A 26,022-nucleotide genomic window follows, 5' to 3' on the forward strand; every position below is an offset into this window, starting at 1 on the left:
CATGGATAAAGAAAAAATCCATTATCTGGACCTGGAAATCAGTCACTCTAATAATAAAATTATAACTAAAACCTTTTTTAAAAAAACGGATTCTAATGGATTTTTGGACTTTCGGAGCGCACATTATCCTAAATGGAAGCAGAACATACCGTTCAGCCAATACCTGCGCATCCAAAAGAACAATACGAAAGACCAAGATTATGTGGAACAATCCAAAATTCTGACTAAAAAATTCTTGGATAAAAAATACCCCAAAAAAATGATAGCAGAAGCCTATGAAACCAACCTGAAAAAAACTCAAAATGAATGTCTGTATGAAAAACTCACAGAAAAACAACAGTGCTCTGTTATAGACAATGAACAAACAAATACATACAAAAAGAGAGATAAAGAAAATAATACAAGATGGCAATATAATTTTATTACTGCTTTTAATCAGGGAAGTGTGAAAGTAAGACAGATTTTAAAAAAGTATTGGTACATTCTAAGAAGGGATTCCTTTCTCAAAAAGTGGCTACCGGAGAATCCTGGTATCACATTCCGGAGGGGGGTTACTATTGGGAACATTATTGCGCCTAGTGTCTTAGGGAAACCCCTCTCTCCTTTAAGACCAAAAAAGACTCCTATACAAAATCCCCTTGGAGTTTTTAGATGTGGATCAAAAAAATGTCATTGCTGCAATATCATTAGTCACAAACCAAAATGTATCACATCAAGAAGCACAGGAGAGACAATAAATATAAAGCAGCACCTTACTTGTGAGAGTGATCACGTTATCTACGTGATCAATTGTGCCTGTGGTCTTCAATACGTGGGCCGCACTACACAGACACTGCGGTCGCGTATGAATGGCCACAGACAACACCAAAAAAGGTTTTTTAAAACACAGTTTGTCCAGACACCTTTTAGTTAAACACCACAAACAATTTGACATAAAGGTAACTCCTGTTGAACAAATACCACAGAATGACATAAATAGGATCCAGAAACTAAACAGAAAAGAGTCTTATTGGATCTTTAGATTGAAAACCCTATATCCAGATGGTCTTAATGATATAGTGGAAAATGTGTGAGGGGGAAAAAGAAGAGGAAAAAAAAAAGTGTATATTTAATAATGCACAGCCCTATTTACCAATACTGAAAAAATAAAAATATTTGTTTTATTGTAAGATCTCATTTCTGTAAAAATAACTTACATATTATGAATTTTTTTTATACACTAGACTAACAATTATGTATTTTTATGATCAGTACTATGTAATTTATTTATTTATTTATATATATATATATATATATATATATATACATATATATATATATATATATATATATAAAACCATCACCAGGTATATTTTAATCACAACTATGTATTCTAAAATTACTATTATATATCACTTTCTCTTTCTATATATATAAGGAGGGGAAAGTGAAGGAAACGATAAGAGAAAGGAATTTTATTATATATATGTTCATTCTAATATAAAAAAATATACCATTCTAGTACACAGAATGGTGATAGAATATAATGCTGAACAACTACCTACTCTCCTAACTTAATTGGGGTGTGGTGTCAATCCTAATCAATTCAACCAAGTCAAGGAAAGGAGAGAAAAAAAAAAAAAAAAACACTACATCTTAAGAGTAACCAGTCTATAAAGATTGTCTTCCCTTAAAGTCCTACAAGTGCATATTATACCTGATGAAGGCCGCTGCTGGCAGAAACGCGTTGTTTGTTCTTAATATAGTGTCCGAATAAATCTGATTTTGAGAAAAAGAATTCATCTGTAACGATCCTTATCCTCTGGAAGCGCCAAAAAAGGGAAATCTTCTCTCTACTACAATATCCAACATGCAAGCCTTATACCAGGGCTGACATAGTTCCCGCATTTGTGCTGCAGACCAGAGGATTGCAAAGAGCTGATCCACTATACGGATCATTTGAGTGAAAATACAAGACATCCAAAGGGTGAGTGCAAAAAACAAATATTGTTGTGGCAAATGCACATATTCATCTACACTTAGACTCTGCGCCCCTTGTCTCCCCTTTTATTCTTTTTTTATATCACTGCTCATCAGTTGATTATGACATCATCAGATGACCTCATCAGTTGATTATGACATCAGATGACCTCATCAGTTGATTATGACCTCAGCAGATGACCTCATCAGTTTATTATGACATCATCAGATGACCTCATCATTTGATTATGATGTCATCAGATGACATCATCAGTTGATTATGATGTCTGATGACATCATCAGTTGATCATGACCTCAGCAGATGACCTCATCAGTTCATTGTGACCTCGGCAGATGACCTCATCAGTTGATTATGACATCATCAGATGACCTCATCAGTTGATTATGACATCAGATGACCTCATCAGTTGATTATGACATCATCAGATGACCTCATCAGTTGAGTATGACATCATCAGATGACCTCATCAGTTGATTATGACATCATCAGATGACCTCATCAGTTGATTATGACATCATCAGATGACCTCATCAGTTGATTATGACATCAGATGACATCAGTTGATTATGACGTCATCAGATGACCTCATCAGTTGATTATGACGTCATCAGATGACCTCATCAGTTGATTATGACATCAGATGACGTCATCAGTTGATTATGACATCATCAGATGACCTCATCAGTTGATTATGACATCAGATGACCTCATCAGTTGATTATGACATCATCAGATGACCTCATCAGTTGAGTATGACATCATCAGATGACCTCATCAGTTGATTATGACATCATCAGATGACCTCATCAGTTGATTATGACATCAGATGACATCAGTTGATTATGACGTCATCAGATGACCTCATCAGTTGATTATGACGTCATCAGATGACCTCATCAGTTGATTATGACGTCATCAGATGACCTCATCAGTTGATTATGACATCAGATGACGTCATCAGTTGATTATGACATCATCAGATGACCTCATCAGTTGATTATGACATCAGATGACCTCATCAGTTGATTATGACATCATCAGATGACCTCATCAGTTGATTATGACCTCAGCAGATGACCTCATCAGTTGATTATGACATCATCAGATGACCTCATCAGTTGATTATATCATCAGATGACCTCATCAGTTGATTATATCATCAGATGACCTCATCAGTTGATTATAACATCATCAGATGACATCAGTTGATGAGGTTGGAGATCCCACTTACTGTCAACCCACAGTCAGCCAGTCGATGAGGTCAGCAGAGGAGGTGGAGGCGGATGCTAGTGACGACGAGGTTAGGTTGCGCCTTCCTGGACAGATACGGAGTACTGGAAGCACGTCAACAACTGCATCCTCAACCACAACTCTGCCTATGACCACAAGTCGTAGTGGCTTTTCAGGTCGCATGGGCTCTAAGCCTTGCATAGCCTGGGCATTTTTTGAGATCGCAAAGGATGACCCAACTCATGTTATCTGTAACATTTGTCACCAAAAGCTAAGTAGAGGCCAAAAAATCCATAGTTTGAGTACTTCATGCATGAACCGTCACATGGATATGAAGCATAAGTTGCAGTGGGAAGTTCACTGTGCTATAATGTGGCCTAGCGGGCCGGGCCAACCACTGTCTGCCCCATCTTGTGCATTCGCGGCCTCTTCATCCTCTGTGACTGGGGGGACAGCAGTCACACATGTTTTTGGACGCACACCTGCCACCTCTTTACCCGCAACAGCCAGTGTGATTGGCAGGTCATCAGTTCATTTGGAAGTGGAAACACCTGCTGGTGCTGAGCGCTCTCCGACATCGAGAGCACCACCTTTGGATCAAGGCAACATAACATGTCTGCCTGCATCTTCCTCACAGACCAGCAGTGTGCCAGAGACACCCTACTCAACCCCGTCTAAGCACAACAGCCAGCCCTCGGTCCCTCAGATGTGGACAAGTAAAAGGCCATTTCCTCCTAGCCATGACAAAGCTAAGAGGTTGAATTTCACCATCTGCCAGCTGTTTGCTACAGAAATGTTGCCTTTCCACCTGGTGGACACAGAGGATTTTCGAAACCTTATGTCCGTCGCAGTGCCCCAGTACCAGATGCCCAGTCGCCACTACTTCTCAAAGAAAGCTGTGCCTGCGCTACACCAGCATGTCGCACACAACATCGCCGCTTCCTTGAGAAACTCTGTGTGACAGGGTGCATTTCACCACTGACACTTGGAAGAGTAGGCATGGACAGGGGCGTTACATGTCGCTGACTGGGCACTGGGTAACTATGGTGACAGCAGGACAAGGGGCTGCTGTCCAAGTCTTGCTGCCCCCACGAGTTTTGCATCAATCCTCTTTATCTAGAAGTTCCTCCACTGCTTCTGCCTCCTCAACCTCCTCTCGGTCCTCCACCTGCACCCAAAGCCTGTCTGGTAATGCCACCCGCGTTCTAACTGCGCAGAAGGAATCCTGCACACCTCCTTACAATGCTGGCAGCAGGGCTCAACGGCATCAGGCGGTGTTTACTTTGAAATGTCAGGGAAATGTGAGTCACACAGCTGAGGAGTTGTAGTCCGCTCTGGAGACCGAGTTTCATGAATGGTTGTCTCCACTGAACCTGCAGCCAGGGAAGGCCGTGTGCGACAATGCTGCAAACCTGGGTGTGGCCCTTCGCCGGGGCAATGTCACATACGTGCCTTGCATGGCTCACGTGTTGAACCTGGTTGTCCAGCAATTTTTAGCCCACTATCCCGGACTAGATGGCCTTCTGCAGAGGGCACGGTCGCTGTGTGCTCACTTCCGCCGTTCGCATCCCGCAGCTCAACGACTTACATCTCTACAGAAGTCGTTGGGCCTGCCAATTCACCGGCTGAAATGCGATGTGCCGACACGATGGAATTCAACTCTGCACATCTTGCAGCGACTGTGGCAGCACCGACGAGCCCTGGTGCAATACGTTATGATGTATAGCCTGGGCCAACGAGATCCAGAGGTGGTGCAAATCATGCTGCAGGAGTGGTCTCAGATCAGGGACCTATGCACCCTTCTGCACAGTTTTGAAATGGCGACGAAGAGGTTTAATGCTGACGATGCCATTATCAGCATGACTATTCCGGTCATGCTGGAGCACACTTTAAACAGTATTCGGAGTCAGGTGGTGGGACAAGAGGAGGGGGAGGAAGTACAGGAGGAGTCGTATGCGGAAGGGATAACATCTCCAAGGTCCAGACGGTCGGCAGCACCAAGGCGGCAGGCATGGGAGGGTGGGGGAGAGGGATTAACGAGGGCGCATGGTAGCAGCCAAACTGTTGAGGAAGGTGCAGGACCTGAGGAAGAAGTGGAGGATGAACTGGCGATGGGCATGGAAGACTGATCAGATGAGGGAGACCTTGATCACATTTCTGTTGTGCGAGGTTGGGGGGAGAGGGCAGAGGAAGGAAGCATGATTCTTACCTCGCCACAAACACAACAAGGACTTGGTCCTCCTGGATGCGCAAGACACATGAGTGCCTTCTTGCCGCACTACCAGCAACATGACCCTCGGATTGTCAGAATTCGAAGTAATCCCGACTACTGGGTTGCCACACTCTTAGATCCCCGGTACAAAAGTAAATTTGCCAAAATAATTCCTGCCATAGAAAGGGATTCACGCATGCAGGAGTATCAGCAGAGGCTGTTACAGAATCTTACATCTGTTTTTCCACAAAACACTAGTGGTGCACGTAGTGAATCTCACAGTTCTAACTTGCCAACTGTGGGACTGTCGAGTCTTCATCACTCAAACCGTAACAGTAACACAGTATCTGCTGGCAACAGCAATTTTGTGGAATCGTTTCACCAATTTTTTAGACCATCCTTTGCAAGGCCACAGGAGACAAGAAGTCTGATACATAGTCAACGCCTAGAGAGGATGGTACAGGAGTATCTCCAAGTGAACATCGAAGCCATGACTGTGTCACTGGACCCTTGCTCATTTTGGGCTTCCAATCTGGAAAAATGGCCTGAGCTCGCCACTCACGCCTTGAAGATCTTGTCGTGCCCCGCAGCCAGCATTCTCTCTGAACGTGTGTTCAGCGCTGCTGGTGGTGTGCTGACAGATAAGCGCACGCGTCTGTCCACTGAGAATGTAGACAGACTCACGTTCATAAAGATGAACAAATCATGGATCCGCAAGGACTTTTCTACCCCTGTGTCATCCTGGGGAGACTAAAAGCTTGAGGATTTTGGAAAATCACCTCACCAACGATTTTAAGCAACTCTGGGGCAATTGATGCCACTTAAGTGGTATCTGTGCCATAATTTTTGGAAAAAATGGAGACTCTTTTTAAAGTCCCCTTGCTGTGTTTTACATGACGTTGGCATCGTCAATTCCAGGTGGGTCGGGTCGCTCCCCCCCCCCCTTTTAACCGTAAGAAACTACATACACTATGGCTTGGGGTAACTCAGATGGTTGAGTCTGCAGAGCTGTTTACTCATACTATAGCCTGGGAATCAGAGGTCTGCTCCAAAGCTTCAGTGTCTGCTAGTCAGCATAGCAGCCTAGCTGTGAAGCAAGCTACACCGCCTGTGTATCTAATAATTTTTTACTGCATCTAACCCAGGAAATCCTTTTGGGCTAGTAGCAGTGTCTGCTAGTCAGCAGAGTAGCCCAGATGTTAAGCAAGCTATACCACCTGTGCTTTGGACACTTAATGATTTCAAAGGAAACGCTTCAGCCCCCGGGACACTCAGTCAAGAGCATCGGGGAGGTGCCCCAAGGCAAAGGGGCTGGGACTGGCGGTAGCACGCCTTGCGGCGGACCGCCAAGCTCAATCCTTATAAAAGCTTTTTAACTGCAGCAGCTTTAGTGGACGCTACTGGAGCTGGAATTACCGCTGCTGCTGGCACCAGACTTGCACTCCAATAGATCCTTGTAAAAGGATTTAAAGTGTACTCATTCAAATTACAGAGCCAATTTAAATTACAGAGCTTAGACCTGCCTCCACCGCAGGGGGTCTCGACCCACCAGTGGACAAGCAACAGTATTGGGAGAGGGGGGCTGGCCATCAGGGTCTACCGCGGCTCTGGTACAAACCCAGCGACACGGAGGTTGCACGGGCAGGAACGGCCTGGCCATGTCGGCTTCGCACTCCAGTGTAGTCTCTCTGCCCGCTCGCGCCCATATCCTCAAAGGGATGCGCAAGCGGCTTTTCTTCCCAGGGCTGTTCCCCGCCCAGCAGGAACGTGGGGGAGCTCAGGTCGGCCTTCCACCATACTCCCTTACCTTCCTCGCCCTCTTTCCTTCTTCCATTCTCCATCTAACCCCTCGGCTCTGTGGTGTCCGCTCTCCCTCCAGCTCTCCTTCTCACAGGTGGACTACCGCGTGTATTCACACTGTGGCGAATCTTTTGTGCCCAGGCATAAGAAGTCGTCGAGGTAATGGATAATATGTGCCCCCTTAGAAACGTCCATGACGACCAATTCGAGGAAGCAACTAAACGCCTCAAATAGTGAGCAGGATATGGAGCACCCATGGGCAAACAGCGAGCTAAATAGTATGCTCCTTCCCAGAAGCAGCCCAATAGGCAGACACTATTCGGAGGCACAGGTAGTAAGTAACCAGAACGCCCCCTCAATGTCTGTTTTGGCCATTAGGGTACCACTTCCCAACTTCTTGACCCGCCTGATTACCTTGTCAAAGGAGGTACAGTATATACTACTGTACTTGGTTCCGTGTCGATGTTGTCGTTTACTGACCTGATCCCTTGGATATGACAAATGGTGGATTAGTCCGAATGTATTGGGTTCCGTTTTGGCACGACTCCCAATGGGGATACCACTCCGGCTTGTAAGGAAAGTGTTCTGAATGGAACCGCCATTCTGCCTAAAGATATTTCTTTTTTTAATTTTCTTGTCACAACGTCTGGGTGTTGGTAGGCTGATTTAGATTTTTACTCCAGCCTTTCTTGATTTTAGAAGGGCATGACATGCCTATATATGTGTCTCCTCCTCCTTTTACTCCTCCACCTCTTTTCTTTTCGCATGACTATATGTACTTGTCACTTTTCCATGTGTTAGTTGTGTCTTCTGAGCAGTTTGTCAGCTTTTGGACACCTTTGAAGGTGTTTCCTATGTGTTTCTATGTGTTTTTGTTTGCCTGCCATTGGTTTTAACGGTGTTCGATGAACCGAACCGAACCCGAACACTACGGGGGTGGCTCAACACTAATGATTATGACATAATCAGATGACATCAGATAATTATGCCATCAGATGATTATTACATCAGATGACATCATCGGATGATTATGACATCAGTTGACATCAGATGACATCTTCAGTTGATTATGACATCAGATGACAGTCGATAATGACATCTTCAGTTGAATTTATCATCAGATGATTATGACTTCAGATGCCATCAGATGATTATGACATCAGATACCATCATCAGATGATTATGACATCAAATGCCATCATCAGATGATTATGACATCAGATGATTATGACATCATCAGATGACAGTTGATCATGACATCAGATGACATCAGTTGATTATGACATCATCAGATGACATCAGTTGATTATGACATCATCAGATGACATCAGATAACATCAATTGATTATGACATCAGATGACATCATCAGTTGATGCCATCAGATGACATCATCAGTCGATAATGACATCTTCAGATGATTATCAGATGATTATGACATCAGATGACATCAGTTGATTATGACATCAGATAACATCAATTGATTATGACATCAGATGACATCATCAGATGACATCATCAATTGATTATGCCATCAGATGACATGAGATGACATCATCAGTCGATAATGACATCTTCAGTTGAATTTAACATCATCAGATGATTATGACTTCAGATGCCATCAGATGATTATGACATCAGATGCCATCATCAGATGATTATGACATCAAATGCCATCAGATGATTATGACATCAGATGATTGACATCATCAGATGACATCAGTTGATTATGACATCATCAGATGACAATTGATCATGACATCAGATGACATCAGTTGATTATGACATCAGATGACATCAGATAACATCAATTGATTATGACATCAGATGACATCATCAGTTGATGCCATCAGATGACATCATCAGTCAATAATGACATCTTGAGATGATTATCAGATGATTATGACATCAGATGACATCAGTTGATTATGACATCAGATGACATCAGATAACATCAATTGATTATGACATCAGATGACATCAGATGACATCAATTGATTATGCCATCAGATGACATGAGATGACATCATCAGTCGATAATGACATCTTCAGTTGAATTTGACATCAGATGACATCATCAGATGTTATCAATGAATTATGACATCAGATGACATCAGATGACATCAGTTGATTTTGACATCAGATGACATCATCAGTTGATTATGCCATCAGATGACATCAGTTGATTATGCCATCAGATGACATCATCAGCTGATTTTGCCATCAGATGACATCATCAGATACATATATACTTATATAAACTACAATTAACAAACTAACAGTGACGGACTGGTACAGAGGGGGAGAGAGTCCTATCTACATTGGCTTACAATCTACAGTGTAATGTGGAAGGAGACAGTAGGTTGGGGGGTTGCAGCAGCTGCAGTGAGATGAGGTGACATCGGGGTATTGCAGGCAGTAGGTTTTCTGGAGAGATGAGTTTTCAGGTTATATCCAGGCTTGGACTGACCACAGTGGAACAGGTAAATATCCTGGTGGGCCCCTCTGCAACAGTGGGCCCCCTACATGAGCAGTGATTGACACAGTACACTTTATACACTATTCCATAAGTAGACAAAAGGCAGCATATAGCATCTTGTTTATTATTTTATGGAAATATAGGCTAAAATGATACAAAACAACTGCAGTAAACTATTTACATGAAGCTGAGGAGTGGGACCACAGAATCAATATGACTCATGGCTAGGGAAGATACTGACAGCTTGGGGCCCCTGTGCAAGAAATGTCTCTGGGTCCCTCTCCTTTTATGGCAACAAAGCTATAGATATATACAGTGACTTGTGAAATTATTCACCCCCCTTGGCATTTTTTGTGTTTTGCTACATCACAATACCTAGAATTTAACTGTTTTTTGAGGGTTTGCGTCAGTTCATGTAAAGAACATGACTACAGCTGTGAAAATTTGGTTTTCTTTTTTATTATGAAGCAAACAACAATTAGGACAAAATAACTGAAAACTTCATTGTGCATAACTATTCACCCCCCTAAAGTCTGTTTGTAGAGCTTCTTTTTGCGGCAATTACAGCTACGAGTCACTTTGGATAAGCCTCTATGACCTTTCCACATCTTGCCACTGGGATTTTTGCCCAATCCTAAAGGCAAAACTGCTCCAGCTCCTTCAAGTTAGATGGTTTCCTCTGTAGAACAGCAATCTTCAAGTCTGACCACAGATGCTCAATTGTATTAAGGTCTGAGCTTTGACTAGGCCACGCCTAAAACATTTACACGTTTCCCCTTAAACCACTCGTGTGTTGCTTTAGCAGTATGCTTTGGGTTATCGTCAGGGCCGGACTGAGATAAAAAAAAAAGCAGCACTGCCACACAAACCCCACCAGCCCACATACTATAACATTCATTATCGCCGATCATTGAATTTTGCTATATTTTGTCGTGCCCCTCTTCACTCTCTTAAAGGAGTTATTTGAAGAGCCACATGTAAATGGCGCAGCAGTGCATATGATCAACCACAGCTCCATTTACATGGCGCTCTTCAGAGCTCCGGTTCTCAGGATCATGGGGGTCCCAGAGGTCAGATCCATAGCAGACAGAAAGTCATCCCCTGTCCAGAAGAAAGGGGATAACTTCTATACTTGGGATAACCCATTTAAACAGGTTTTTTGAGATTTATTTTTATTTGTCCATAGGAATGTAGAAAATAATAAACTAATAATGACAATCCAGAAGTCCAATGCCACCAAGGGCTCGTGCAAACAAGCCTTTAAATCAGGTGTTTGCGATCTGATTTTTCTATCAGCTAGCACACTGACCGATGTTATGCAATGAGGCAATGCAGAGGAACATTTTTTTTCTCATACCGATACGGTGTGAGAAAAAAAATTGCATCATGCTGCGAATTGACTCCAATATTTACAGATACATTACAATTCTGTAGCATAGAAAATTGTAAATGGTACTGTAAAAGATTAATAGTAGCTGAGGAAAAATAAATGGCTGCACATGTATGACAAGTGAGAAGAAAAGCAGGCCACTTTTCTGGATGAAAATAAGAGATACTTATATATGATGCACACACGGCAGAGAAATATAGGTCTAGTACAATGTCAAAGATTTCACTGACTTCTTACATTACATGAGAACATGAAAGCTATCTATTGAAAATTCTACAACAGCTAAGAAACCAGCGAATCCTTTCAGCGCACAGTGCAGACCGGACAGTATAGTCCTCCATACAGTATTATGGGCATCACACAGTCCTCCATACAGTATTATGGGCATCACACAGTCCTCCATACAGTATTATGGGCGCCACACAGTTCTCCATACAGTATAATGGGCCCCACAGTCATCCATACAGTATAATGGGCACCACACAGTCCTCCATACAGTATAATGGGCCTTACATAGTCATCCATACAGAATAATGGCTAGCGTCTCCGCAAGAGAAATTGACATGCTGCGGTCTGGAAAGACACGCCGCATGTCCGTGTCCACGGGTGAGCCGCATGCGTGATGACAAGGGCGGGCCGCGCGGCAGAGATGAAAAGGGAGCGCACACGCAATAACAAGGGCCGCCGTGGACTGGTCTTCTGGTCACCGGCTGCTCCATCGGCTCCTCCATCAGCAGTCATTGTATATCTAACAAGAGACGACTATGTAATAAAAGAGGGAGCTGTGAATAACAAAATAACAAGAATATGCTATGTAAGGGACAGCACTGTACAAAACAGCAGAGGAAGCTATAGAACAAGGGACGGCCCCATACATAGAGTAGATGGTACGTAATAGGGGACGGTGTTGTTCATAATGAAAGAGGAAACTATGTAACTAAGGACGGTGCTATACATAATAATTGAGTATAGCATAGGGACTGTGCAATACATAATAAAGCTACATTTCTGTATCCGTGTGCAGTGTCGGTGTGCTGCCCGCTTTATCAGACACATTGAGCATGTCCTATTCGGATCCTCAAAATCAGATCAGAACAGGAAATTCTCTGACCCTTAAGGATCTCATTCTCAGATCCGTGAATGGATCTATAAAAACTCTATGAGTCCGTGTGCCGTCCGATAAAAAAATCTGGCAGCACACGGACATTTCACACAAATGTGAGAATGTGGCCTAAGGCATTCTACAAATAGCTTTATTACTCCAAGTCACACAGTACAGATACAGAATAATATTTACATCCAGGCACTTACCGCTGACGTCTCATCTGATTAGAGCAGTTTTCTTCTGTTTATTCTCCATCTGGTCAGACTGTCGCAGTCTCCCAGCCATGACTCGTCTTGTCACACTGATCACTGCAGCCCTGAAAATAACAAGGTCACATATATTGTATACAAACGTGTCTCCCTCGCACTGCGCCCCTGACTAGAGATATGTTCCCCACCATTAACATGCTATTATCCACGCAGCAATCAAAATATATGATATATATATATATCTCTGCCACCCAATAAATATAAATTATTCAGTCTCTGTGACTCTCCCCAATTAACTTTAAGGTTATGTGCACATGCTACATTTTTGTTAAGGAAAAAATGCAAGGTTTTACAGTATAAGCAAAGTGAATGAGATCCCCGAAGTCTCATGCACACTTTGCTTATTTTTCCTTGCAGATATGCAGCAGATCAAAATCTCCAGTATATAGATTCTTGCAGCGTATTTCACTCATACAAAAGCATGTAAAAAAAGTGGCAAAATGTATTTTATTCAGTGTCCTCTTCCCCCACATGCCATCATTGTCTTCTCCCCCACCCCCTCATTGTCGTCTCCCAACATTGTTCTCTCTCCACCTCCATCATTGTCCTCTCCCCCACATCCCTCATTGTCCTCTCCCCATCATTGTCATCTGCCTTACCCCATCATTGTCCTCTCCCCCAACTCCATCATTGTCCTCTCCACAATCCTATCATTGTCCTATCCCCCACATCCCTCATTATCCTCTCCCCCACATCCCTCATTGTCCTCTCCCCACCCCCATCATTGTCCTCTTCTCCACTCCCATCACTGTCCTCTCCCCCACTCCCATCATTGTCCGCTCCCCGCTCCCATCATTGTCCTCTCCCCGCTCCCATCATTGTCCTCTCCCCGCTCCCATCATTGTAGTCTACCCAGTGTAGTGGGAAAAAAAAAAACACTCCCCTCTTCGTCCGTTTCCCCATAGCATTGCTTCTTTCTGCGCCACCGGCAACTTTCTAAATGACACAGGCGCATGCTGCATTCTGATGTCATCAAGCTGTGTCACTGAGAAAGTGCCAGGCAGGAAGCTGAGGACTTGTTCCTGCAGCTCTGCTGACACTTTCTCATGTAGGCAGCGGAGCTGCAGGATTGCTCCCTGTCCAGCACACCGCACATGAGGGCAATCTGGCCATGGCCCTCACGGAGCCTTGTGCTCTGAGCAACAGCCCAGATTGCCCTCATTATTACCGCCCTGCAAGAGCCCCTCTTCCACCTCTGGGCCCCAATGCAGCTGCGCCGGCTATATGTCTGCCCCTTATTCATGGGCCCTTGGTATCCCAGTCCAACACTGGTTACGTATGAAGGTTGCGAATGTGGGAGACAATTGGACGTGTTGTAGCACTGAATTCCAGAGGATGGGAGAGAAGTCTTGGAGGCCATTGGGGGAACATACTTGAACAAAGTAGAAAAAGAGGTCTTGTGACACCGTAGATTATGCGTGGCAAGATATTGGGAGGTTAGTTCGGAGATGTTTAGAGGAGACAGATTATGGATTAGTTTATCTATCTTTTCGCACCTGTGGCAAAAATGCAGTATGTAGCTTTAGCCTTGTTAAGGATGGACACAGTACACAGGGATCCCTGAAAAAGAGCAGTATATAAGCATCTCTCTATCCAATAGCTCATCATGGAGCACCCTCTTATAGCTTTCTAATAACCTGCCAATTGCCTCTCCAGAGAGGAATAGGACTTGAACTCCAGTGCCACCTATTAGAAGCAGCGGTCCTGTGACAACCTGCCAGTAATTGTGAGCCATGAAATTCATATAGCACGCACAATCTAATTGACAGTAGGAAGCTAATTTCAAGGTGGCTGTAGTCCCTGTGCAACTATTCAAATTGCACATATGGTAGAGCTGCCCCTGAGCCTGGTATCTAAGTACGAAAGCAAAGCCAGAGTAGCTTGTTGTTACCCAGTACCCAAGGCACATGCCTCTCCTTCACCCTCAGCAATAAACTTGATATAATGTAGTTAAAAGGGGATTCTTGTATAGGAAATTCATGTTCACAAGAGGTAACAGGAGAAAAAGAAAATATTTGTGGGGATCCACCACCGAGAACCGAAGGATTTGGATGTGGTTTTTTGTGAAATAAACTGTCCTGCATAGAGATTGGTTTTGTTGGAAAATTAATTCCAATACTTGGTCAGTGACAAATATGCAGAAAAACTCATAGGGGGTAAAATTGGTCACATCACATTTTATTTTGGTGGTAGCTGAAAAATGAGATATTTAGGGGTAAAATTAATTTTTGGGATACCACAACTCAGTGGAGTCAGTCGAACTGCTTTGGCCAATCTAACAGTGATTTCGCTACCTTAGGGCTATAGGGTCTTATGGTGGAAGATGAGCTGTCATGTTTAAATAGGTTTCAAGTTCAAAATTGGATTAAATTTCACTACTGGAGCACAGCAAGGTGTAGGCATGATCCCCGGTGAACATTCTATGGGACATTTTATTACAATATCTAATATCACATAATAATATGTACATTTGTTTTATGTAAAATGTATTTATGTGATTTCTGCATATAGATAGTATAATTTGATATTTTTATTTTGAAACAGTTTGTTTTATGAATACACATGAGTACTATAAATTCAACTTACCACTGACCAGTCCCTTTCCAAATGTATAATATATTTCTGTTAGGAAAAAAATATTCTGTGATCACAGTTTAGGCAACCCAGATATCCTAATAAACTTTGGTATGCCTTCTAACATTTTTATGGCCATCAAAAAGTGACAGCGGGTACTTCAGTTGTTTTATTAAATGAAACCAGCAGATGGCACTGTCCCATTGTAAGATAAAGACGTTCTCCAGAAGTTGCTAAATCTTCTATTATTATCTTGATTATACAATATATATCTTGTATATCTAGGTGTCCATCAAACAATGAAAAACATGGCACTTTTCAATACAATAAATAAACCTTTTCCAGGGTAAATAACACCGCAGAGAAAATGAAGAGTCCCATAAGCCGAAAACTATGAGAATGCTCAATCTTTATTTCAACAATTAAAAACAAAAAATTTAAAAACAGAAAATGCCTCTAGAGGGCACAGCAGCTATATGTAATTGTAATGATTATCACAACATCAGGCAAGTCTTTTTCCCAAAATTATATCTATGGGATATATCACAATAATACATGCCCAATGGCCCAAAGACCCCTACATGGAAAAGAAACACTCCCATTTGAAGAGACTGAATAAAAGGACTTGATACTACTCATATAGAATTCCCATTAATCACTGCAACATCCAGTTTGCTTGAAACAGTTCATACCTTCATATATTATGTAGTAATAACAATATTACATATGCCCAAATAATATTGCACATAGACACTTATGGATATACATTAAATCGCTTTTTCATACATGTCAAAACATAGACTATAGTATAAGGAACTGTTAATATTATAACGATCCTCCCTCTGTCTCAAGGGTAACAACGATTACCTGTAGAAGGGTAAAGTCATCAGCCGTGTTGTCTGCCGCGGTGTGCTTTCACCCTGACGTGCATTTCACCTCGCTTCTTCTGGGGGCACGCGGAGTCTGGATCATTTATCAGCCAAACCGAAGCTCATCAATACTCTATTACAAACAGCAGCATTTCTTTGTATTTTTCAAAATCTAATTTATGTACACTGGATAATGTTATGTGATATTATTTAGGCTTGAATATCTGTGCAGGAAGATCATGACAAATTGAAGTCATATTTACATTAGAGAAGACTATCAATTCCACACATTAAATTTGTTTAAAATTTTAAGAAATTCGCTGAACCTAGAGAATTCAAACATTTTGTGATTGCTTCACACAAATTGCCATTTTACACGCAGAAGAGTGCTGTCACGATGAGTGTTGGGACTATGGGCGCTAACCAGGTCCCAAGAACTAGGGGCACCCTAGTCTATCCCTGTCCCCCGGATTACTCCTGAAGGTGTAGACGCCGGGTTTACGTGCCTTACTATGCAGCTGTATCAACCCTTATCTGTCCCTTCCCCCACCCAGGGTATTGGGAAGCTGAAGTGTATAGGAACACACTAACCAGATTAACAAGGGAAGACAGACAGGGATAACTGAAAATACCAACGATACAAAATTCACACAAAACAGCAGAGTGGGACATAGGAAGGTTTAAGGAAGGAGAAACCAAATATCAGAGGATGAGGATGTGCACACAGACAAAACTCCAAGCAACAATCTCCTGAACAATCTCCAAACGCCAACTCCCACCATGAATTACATCTACAACTCCATAACCTGGAAGAACTAACACTGGCAATCTCAAAGTGCCAGAGGCGAGTATATATTGCAGAGGGGAGTGGCCAACACTGAACAGCTGAGACAATCCATGTAGGAAAGCTCCAGGAGCTTCAACTGAACAGATTAACCCTCACACTGCTATCAAGGAAAAAGCCTACACTGTTTAATACGATGGTGAAGTACTTTTAACCAGTGGAGGAGTTTGTGAAACCAGACACCGTGGTCTTCTGGCCCCTCTCTGTAATAGTATCCCTGTGACAAGTGCACCAGCCTGAGAAGGCTCACGTGACCTCGGTGTCAGACAGGCTCCCCCATAATTGTAGCAATCATTTCACATGGTATACAACAGTCAATGACAATGAACGGGTAATGTAAAGTGCAAAACCAATATAACCTCATAAGAATTTATATCTGCTTTCTTTTGGAAAACCATAAGTATATAAACCTATAAAAATGACCAAGAAGACACAGACTGTATATAACTATGAACACATATAAATTTATTATGTATAGCAAATAAATACTAAATAAATACAACAATATTACTGTGGCATATCATGGATAGAGAAAAAAGGGGGCAAAAAAGGAGAGGAGAACTCCTTTGACATTGTAGACTAATGCCTCACATATAGGACAATGAGATTATTAAAGTGCAAAAAGATAGTCATACACATACTATTGAAAAGTAACTAAGTACATACAAAGTGCTTGATGCATATGCACCATTGGTCTAATAGCCTCAATAAATGCCCTAAAATGGATGTTATTTTATAATGCTTACTGTGACAAGATATAACGCTATAAAATACAGGAGGTCCTGACGAAACCACAGTCCAGCGGTGAAACACGCATCGAGGTTTCTGTTTGCCTCATTTATAGATCACGATGTCTCAAGGTATTTTTGGGAGGCTGTATGTCTTGCTGTTATTTGTTTAATATGTTGCATTTTATAGCCTTATATCTTGTCATAGTAAGCATTATACAATGACATTCATTTGACTTGCATTGCACATATTGAGGCTATTAGACCAATGCTTATACATATGCAACAAGCACTTAATATGTATTTAGCTACTTTCAATAGTATGTGTATGACTATCTTTTAGAACTTAAATAACCTCACAGTCCTATATGTGAGGCATTAGTCTACCATGTCAAAGGGTAATGTAACGCAGTAAGCAGTAGAGGTACCAAACAAAGGTAAAAAAAAATTCCTCCTCTGACACCTGCATGCATATTAGTGGAGAGGATGCACCGGACATTATGGACTATGTGGCAAATCACTCATCTCAGTCACAGGAGAATGATGTTATCACTGATAGTGATGCCGTCAGTTTGAATCAGGGTTCTGCACATTCCTCCTCATCTGCAATCATAACAATTATTTTTTCTATTGTGGACTTTCAATTCCAACAATGACATCTGTCTTTTCTGACCCTCAATCCCTTAAACTACAGAAATCTGAGTGCCAAGGAAAATAAGTCACAACTTCTTCCAGTTGATGGGAGGTTGGAGAAGAATAGTCAGCATTTGGACTTGGATGAAATGGTGGTGGAGGGTATTACTTAAATGCCTAGCTGTGTCTCTAGAGGTAGTAGTGGCACTGGCACATGGCCAACATGTTAGTAGCACTCTGTCAGGGCAAATCTAGAGGTGGGAATCAGAAAAGGGGCAAGAAGAATAGGACATTTACCACACTGAAACTGTCAGCAAAGTCATTGCTAATAATGATTATGTGGTGGACAGGACCTGGGAACCAAATCAGGGTGACAAGGAGGAGATGTAATCATAGGAGGATGGTACCATTGGCGATAATGAGCCAAGCTGATGTCCAATCAAAAGACCTTGCAGAGGATCATCTGCTTCTTCTGTGGTCAACACGTAAGCAGGTGGTGCTGCTACTGCTGTTGGTGGAGGAGAATCATCAGTGCTTGAAAGTTCTGGTTGTGGTGGTGGTGACTGTGGTCGTCTCTGGTGTGGGAATTCTTTTCTATTTTGCCAGGGATCCAATCTATTGCAGTGTAGAGGCTCTGAAGCCATAAAAAAGACCCATTGATGTCCCAGCACAAATCAACTAGGAACTATGGATCTCAATCAGGACATTAAGCATTATCACCTGCTCACATAAGAAAATAAAACTGTCCAGAAGTATCAGCAAGACCCATTGAGTTATCCCAGGCACATGCTGGAGAAGAGGATGACAGGTTTAAATTGATGTTGACAACTCTGGCTATGATGACTAACCATTGTAGCCCAGAGCAGAATGTGAACCAGCAGGATGCTCGGTTGTGTTGGCAAACATAGAAAGCTGCATGCATAATTGCTCTTGGGCAGACAGACATTGTTAGCAGCAAGCAAGGGGATAACTATTGGACAGCCATATTTGTCTGCCCTCGATAGAAAAACATAATAAGGGAATTTTTATTAGCTGTCTGAAAGGGAGGAAAAATTGACGTATTACCAGGAAAAGCTATTTTCCTAGCTCAACAAAACTTTTCCTTAGTAGATGCCTGCTGACCAGGAGACCAGTAGTCAACATTCCCCTGCCTGTGCCAGTCCTACTGCTACAATAAGTGGCAGCAGCGATTACAGTATATGTGGCATATAGATCAGATGTTATATAAGCTGCTGCGCTATCGTGACACACATCAGCAAACAGATACGTACCACCTGAAAAACAAGGTTCAGTCTTGGACTTCTGAGATTGGACCATTGGCAAAAACTGCCCCAGTGTGCCATGAGCATGCTGTTTTGTCCAGTCTCCAGTGTACTGTCAGAGACTCTATCCAGTGTGGCAGGTGGCTTTGTAGGATTTTAAAAACATTTTTCAAGCTGGTGTTATGAAGTATTCTTATTTACTGAGATAATGACTTTTGTGTTTTCATTGGCTGTAAGCCATAATCATCAACATTAACAGAAATAAACCCTTGAAATAGATCCCTCTGTGTGTAATGACTCTATATAATATATGAATTTCACTTTTTGTATTGAAGAACTGAAATACAGTATGGACCAAAAGTTTGGACACACCTTCTCATTTAAAGATTTTTCTGTATTTTCATGACTATGAAAATTGTACATTCACACTGAAGGCATCAAAACTATGAATTAACACATGTGGAATTATATACTTAACAAAAAAGTGTGTAACAACTGAAAATATGTCTGATATTCTAGGTTCTTCAAAGTAGCCACCTTTTGCTTTGATGACTGCTTTGCACACTCTTGGCATTCTCTTGATGAGCTTCAAGAGGTAGTCACCGGAAATGGTCTTCCAACAATCTTGAAGGAGTTCCCAGAGATGCTTAGTAGTGTTGAGCGAGTATGTTCTATTAACCCTTTCCCTGAGTATGCTCGGGCCGAACTCCGAGTATTTACAGCTGCTCGGTGATATGTTTGAATCGCTCCCGTGTGCATAATTTTCGACTGTTTGACAATTTTAATACATGTGAGGAATGTCTATTTCTTACACATTCCTCACATGTAATAAAGCTGTCAAACAGTTGCAAATCATGCACACGGGAGCGATTCAAACATATCACCGAGCAGCTGCAAATACTCGGAGTTTGGCCCGAGCATACTCGGAACAGAACATACTCGCTCAACACTAATGCTTAGCACTTGTTGGCCCTTTTGCCTTCACTCTGCGGTCCAGCTCACCCCAAACCATCTCGATTGGGTTCAGGTCTGGTGACTGTGGAGGCCAGGTCATCTCGCGTAGCACCCCATCATTCTCCTTCTTGGTCAAATAACCCTTACACAGCCTGGAGGTGTGTTTGGGGTCATTGTCCTGTTGAAAAATAAATGATGGTCCAACTAAACGCAAACCGGATGGAATAGCATGCCGCTGCAAGATGCAGTGGTAGCCATGCTGGTTCAGTATGCCTTCAATTTTGAATAAATCCCCAACAGTGTCACCAGCAAAGCACCCCCACACCATCACACCTCCTCCATGCTTCACTGTGGGAACCAGGCATGTAGAGTCCATCCGTTCACCTTTTCTGCGTCGCACAAAGACACGGTGGTTGGAACCAAAGATCTCAAATTTGGACTCATCAGACCAAAGCACAGATTTCCACTGGTCTAATGTCCATTCCTTGTGTTCTTTAGCCCAAACAAGTCTCTTCTGCTTGCTGCCTGTCCTTAGCAATGGCTTCCTAATAGCAGCTATTTTACCATGAAGGCCTGCTGCACAAAGTCTCCTCTTAACAGTTGTTGTAGAGATGTGTCTGCTGTTAGACTCTGTGTGGCATTGATCTGGTCTCTAATCTGAGCTGCTGTTAACCTGCGATTTCTGAGGCTGGTGACTCGGATAAACATCCTCAGAAGCAGAGGTGACTCTTGGTCTTCCTTTCCTGGGGCGGTCCTCATGTGAGCCAGTTTCTTTGTAGCGCTTGATGGTTTTTGCAACTACACTTGGGGACACATTCAAAGTTTGCCCAATTTTTTGGACTGACTAACCTTAATTTCTTAAAGTAATGATGGCCACTCATTTTTCTTTACTTAGTTGCTTTTTTCTTGTGATAATACAAATTCTAACAGTCTATTCAGTAGGTCTATCAGCTGTGTATCCACCAGACTTCTGCACAACACAACTGATGGTCCCAACCCAATTTATAAGGCAAGAAATTCCACTTATTAAACCTGACAGGGGACACCTGTGAAGTGAAAACCATTTCCGGTGACTACCTCTTGAAGCTCATCAAGAGAATGCCAAGAGTGTGCAAAGCAGTCAGCAAAGCAAAAGGTGGCTACTTTGAAGAACCTAGAATATAAGGCATATTTTCAGTTGTTTCACACTTTTTTGTTAAGTATATAATTCCACATGTGTTAATTCATAGTTTTGATGCCTTCAGTGTGAATGTACAATTTTCAAAGTAATGAAAATACAGAAAAATCTTTAAATGAGAAGGTATGTCCAAACTTTTGGTCTGTACTGTAAATTAAATTTTTGAGGATCTTCTAATTTTGTGAGAAACACCTGTATACGTAATGAGGTAAGTGAGCATTAATAAGGGGTACTATTAATGAATTGCTATATGTGCTCCTACACATGGGTGTATTAGGACTCAGTACAATCAAAGGGGTCATACTGTACCTTTCAATGTCTCTGACCTATTGTAGAGGCATAGAGGTTTATTATCTACTTCTAACAGATAAGAATAACATCAAAACAATATATCAATACAAAATTTATTCATTTAAAATTGTCTACATGAATTAAAAGTTTGGCTAAATATAACATTGCATCAACAGTTTATTTAATTTAATCTTACATTGATAGCCCTGAAAAAGAATAATGTCACTAAGAATAGAGAGCAGGATAAGTGACAAAAGACAGGTCCCTGAAATATGTCACTGGCCACCAATAAAATTGCAAGTCAATAATCAGCAATATTTTTTATCAGTTTTGATAAAACTGAATCAAACATTTCTTGACCAGGCTTTACTCATTCACTTTTTTTTGGACAGGCCATTAAATTTAGAAGGTTTTTCATAGTGTTTTTATCATACATTTTGGCAGGGTCTTTTATTTTGTTACACATGTAACATGCATTTTTCCAGGCATTTTTCATAGCCTATGCAGAAGCCTATAGGTAAAATGCCATACTCACATCATGCTAAGCTTTGAAAAAAAAAATGGCACGCCTAAAAAAATAAATTAATTCACCAAAATGCCTCAACCAAATCAAATTGTTCATAATATGTTTAATATAGCACTACAATTGCGGCACTCTGAGTAGGTGGTGCAATAGTAGGGCCCTAACTGTTATAGCAGATCAGAAGAACTAAACAAACATTCTGTAACTAAAATGAGATATTTATTTGATATTCATTCCAATATGCAGATTACATGCAACCTGTGTACCTGAAGATGGTCTGAGTTAAAGAGGTTGACTTGATCTGTGCGCTGTGAGGATTCTTTGGTGCAAGTGGTGGGCGCGTACGATTTGCATAGATGCGGTCATGTGCCAACTAGACGTGAGCTGCTTCGCTCAATGCAAGTGTACGTCTAGTTCCAATGTGGCTTGAAGTGTGCAAATCACATAATTCCAGTCACATGACTGTCCGCTCCCAGAGAATCTGCACAGCGCGCAGGGTGGGGATTCACAAGTCTGCAGTGACATGGGCTACAAGTCTGCAGTCACCCTAAGGCCAGACAACCCCTTTAATGACCGAAACAATTAACATGAATATCGGATTACAAATAAGTACCACCTCAATTTAACTGCCTAGTTCTTCAGATCTAATATTTCAATACAGACTTTAATAAAAAATCTGACCACATAAAAAATGCAAAAAAGTTGAAGATGCAAGGACCATAAAAATACAATGAAAAACACTGCATGTAAAGATGTTTGAAGCAGATTATCCAACTGAAATGCAGAGGCTATCAGATATGTAATTAAGCTTTGAATTTTACAAATTATTTAAATATGCAAAAGTACCGACTGTGATGAAGACTGTACAGCACTTCATACAGCTGGAGGTTGATGGAAACCTTACGTTCTGCCGAACAATTAGCAGCCAAGCAATCACAATGAAGACATATTAACATGTGCATAAACTGGTAGGCGCTCCAGTCATTATTAGAACTAAGTGGATGAAAAGATTAGAATTAACAGAAGAGGTGGAACTAGTATTTTAGATCTTGAGATCATTGTTGTGCAATTCACATCACATGCGGATTATTCTTTAACTGTTTGTGAGGTGTAAAAGTGAACGGTAAGAGAAAGCGTAGACTGATACAAGGAGACCAACACATTCCATAAACACAAGGAACTGCACTGATATCACCAAGGCCATTGTAGGTCAATTACAAGGCCTGGCTCTGAAAGGTTGCTTTATTTTATTGTGCGGATACAAATTATTGTATAATATATTTCTATATATAGGTGATTGTACGAAAAGGAAACAAAATACAATTAAGTTCACCACAAAAGAGCCCTCTGCTGCCTGGCCAAATGGTAAAACATCTCATAGCAATGTTCTACCTGATCTTCTAGCAAAGACAAGACTATAACAGATGCAATAACAATAAGGTTTGTCTATTGGAATAAAAGTTAACCAGGTGATGTTGACGATTTCCATGAACAATGTGCTTATGTATTAAAAATAAAATGAGAATTATGATGCATAGTGCAAACCTATAACCAATAATGTTGCCTTGTAGACATCTATAGGAATTTTTTTTTAGCAACTGTTATTTACCCTGTAAGAAGAAATGGAAGAGTGAGTTAAAAACAACAGCACAGATAGCCAGAGATATTACAGCGACCCAAGAAAGAGGGTCTATCTGCCTGAGGTTTAATATTTAGCTACAAGTGGTTCCACTTCAAATCACATCTTTGAAGTCAATGTTGGAATCCATACAAATTAGGACATAGAACCTAGACTGAAAGTTTAGCTGAGATCGGCTAAATTTAAGGTAGCAATTAGGAATCGAAGCACAGACCATTGAATCTAAGGTCATTTGTTATCTAGTGAAAAAGAAGAACTAAGCAAGTACAGTATTATGCTGCTATTAATCTTGTTCACAAAATAGTTAAAAAAAGGTTATCTGGGTTTTCACAGAAGAGGTCATTATATCCCCATTTCCCAGTGAAAACAAGGAAGGGAGTGCTATGCTATGACTTCACATTAATGCTTACAATGTGGTAACTTGATCACTGCAATTAAAGTTGCTTTGTTGGGCAAGTGGTTAAATGTTCATAGTAAATCCCGAAAACAACGGCATTGAACCACATTATTATTGTATTTCCATAAAAGTGAGTGCTGTGCCATCACATGATAGAACACCGGTTGCGACGTAATGCCCCTTGAAAGCGTATTGCAGCATGTACATGCTTGCATCTAGCACAGCCAACACTCTTAAGTAGTTCACTGAAAAGTAGCAGTATGTGCCAGTTATACTTGGCAGAGCACTCAATGTAGCCACATTTCCATGTCTTTTTCACAAGGTGGGACACATTCCAACGTGGGATAACACGGCCTCGTTGTAAGTCACGCTTATTCCCAACTATGATAATTGGAGTTTCAGATGTGCCAATCACTCTGAAATAAAAGTAACATACTAAAATTAGTACAATTTAGTCTCAGGTTTAGCATACATTTATATCTGTGAATGAACCGCAGAGGGATTCGACATTCTAGAATGGGTTGCCAGTTACAAGGAATAACACTATTTTTGGTTATTATCTGACTTGTATTTTGCATTTTTTTTTACCAAATTTCCCTATGCAGGCTTAGTCACAAGAAGCTACAGAAGCTTTCTCCCCTTAATTTCTGCCCCTTACACTCTCCATGGACTATTCTAGGCAGCAGCTGTAATCTGATCTCTCATTAGAGACCGACTTTGTGTGTGTGTGTGAGTGGGGGGGGGGGGAGCACAATTGAGTTTAGCTCTGTCACATTACAAACTCTTCTATCAGCTCTCTTCTTATCAGAGTATGGTCAGCTCTGCTGTCCGGGCTTGCCCATCATACTGTCTGCCTGGAGCTGAGAGATGAAAATGTCTGTATTACACTTACAGTTGAAACCAGAAGTTTACATACACTATATAAAAAAGACACATATGCATGTTTTTCTCAATGTCTGACATGAAATCAGAATAACCTTTCCCGTTTTAGGTCAATTAGGATTACCATAATTTTTAATATTTGCCAAATGCCAGAATTATGAGAGAGAGAGAGAGAATGTTTTAAGGCATTTTTCTTACTTTTTGGAAAGTCAAAAGTTTACATACATTTCATTAGTATTTGGTACCATTGCCCTTAAACTTAATAACTTGGGTCAAACGCAGGGCTGTGGAGTTGGAGCCCATTTTGGAGGAGTCGGAGTCTGTATAAAATGGACCACCTCCGACTCCTAAAATATATAATAAATTGGGTACAGTAGTTCAATCCAGTTTGTGGGGAATATTTTTTCATAAGAATTTGGGAAAGTTATGAAATCTCCTATAAATGTCTGTTCTATTCCTTGTCTAAGGGTCTAGACTTTTAGCTGAGATTAATCTGTGCTACAGTAAATTTATCACTTAAACATGATCCATGTATGAGGGAGTCGGAGTTGTGGAGTTGGTGTCATGGAAATTGAGGAGTCGGAGGTTTGGCTTACCGACTCCACAGCCCTGGTCAAACGTTTGGGATATCCTTCCACATGTTGCTCATAATAGTTGGTCGGAATTTGGACACATTCCTCCTGACAAAACTGGTGCAACTGATCCAGGTTTGTAGGTCGCCTTGCTTGCACCTGCCTTTTCAGCTTTGCCCATACATTTTCAATAGGATTGAGAAGGCAGTATGC

At 41.5% G+C, this 26,022-nt stretch overlaps 1 protein-coding gene across 2 annotated transcripts in view; it reads right to left on the reverse strand.

Annotated features, from left to right (window-relative positions):
* Window positions 1-21,622: 21,622 nt before the first annotated feature.
* RASL10B (RAS like family 10 member B) overlaps window positions 21,623-26,022 on the reverse strand; it is a 172,599-nt gene continuing 168,199 nt past the window's right edge. For both annotated transcript variants that reach the window (XM_073665454.1, XM_073665455.1), the window contains one exon: window positions 21,623-24,771. In XM_073665454.1, the coding sequence (XP_073521555.1) occupies window positions 24,501-24,771 (271 nt within the window). In that variant the 3' untranslated portion in view covers window positions 21,623-24,500. The remainder of the gene's footprint in view (window positions 24,772-26,022) is intronic.

The sequence above is a fragment of the Phyllobates terribilis genome, unplaced genomic scaffold (genome assembly GCF_046119375.1).
Source record: "Phyllobates terribilis strain yellow unplaced genomic scaffold, ASM4611937v1 Scaffold_2__4_contigs__length_985480577, whole genome shotgun sequence".
NCBI classification, from domain to species: Eukaryota; Metazoa; Chordata; class Amphibia; order Anura; family Dendrobatidae; genus Phyllobates; species Phyllobates terribilis.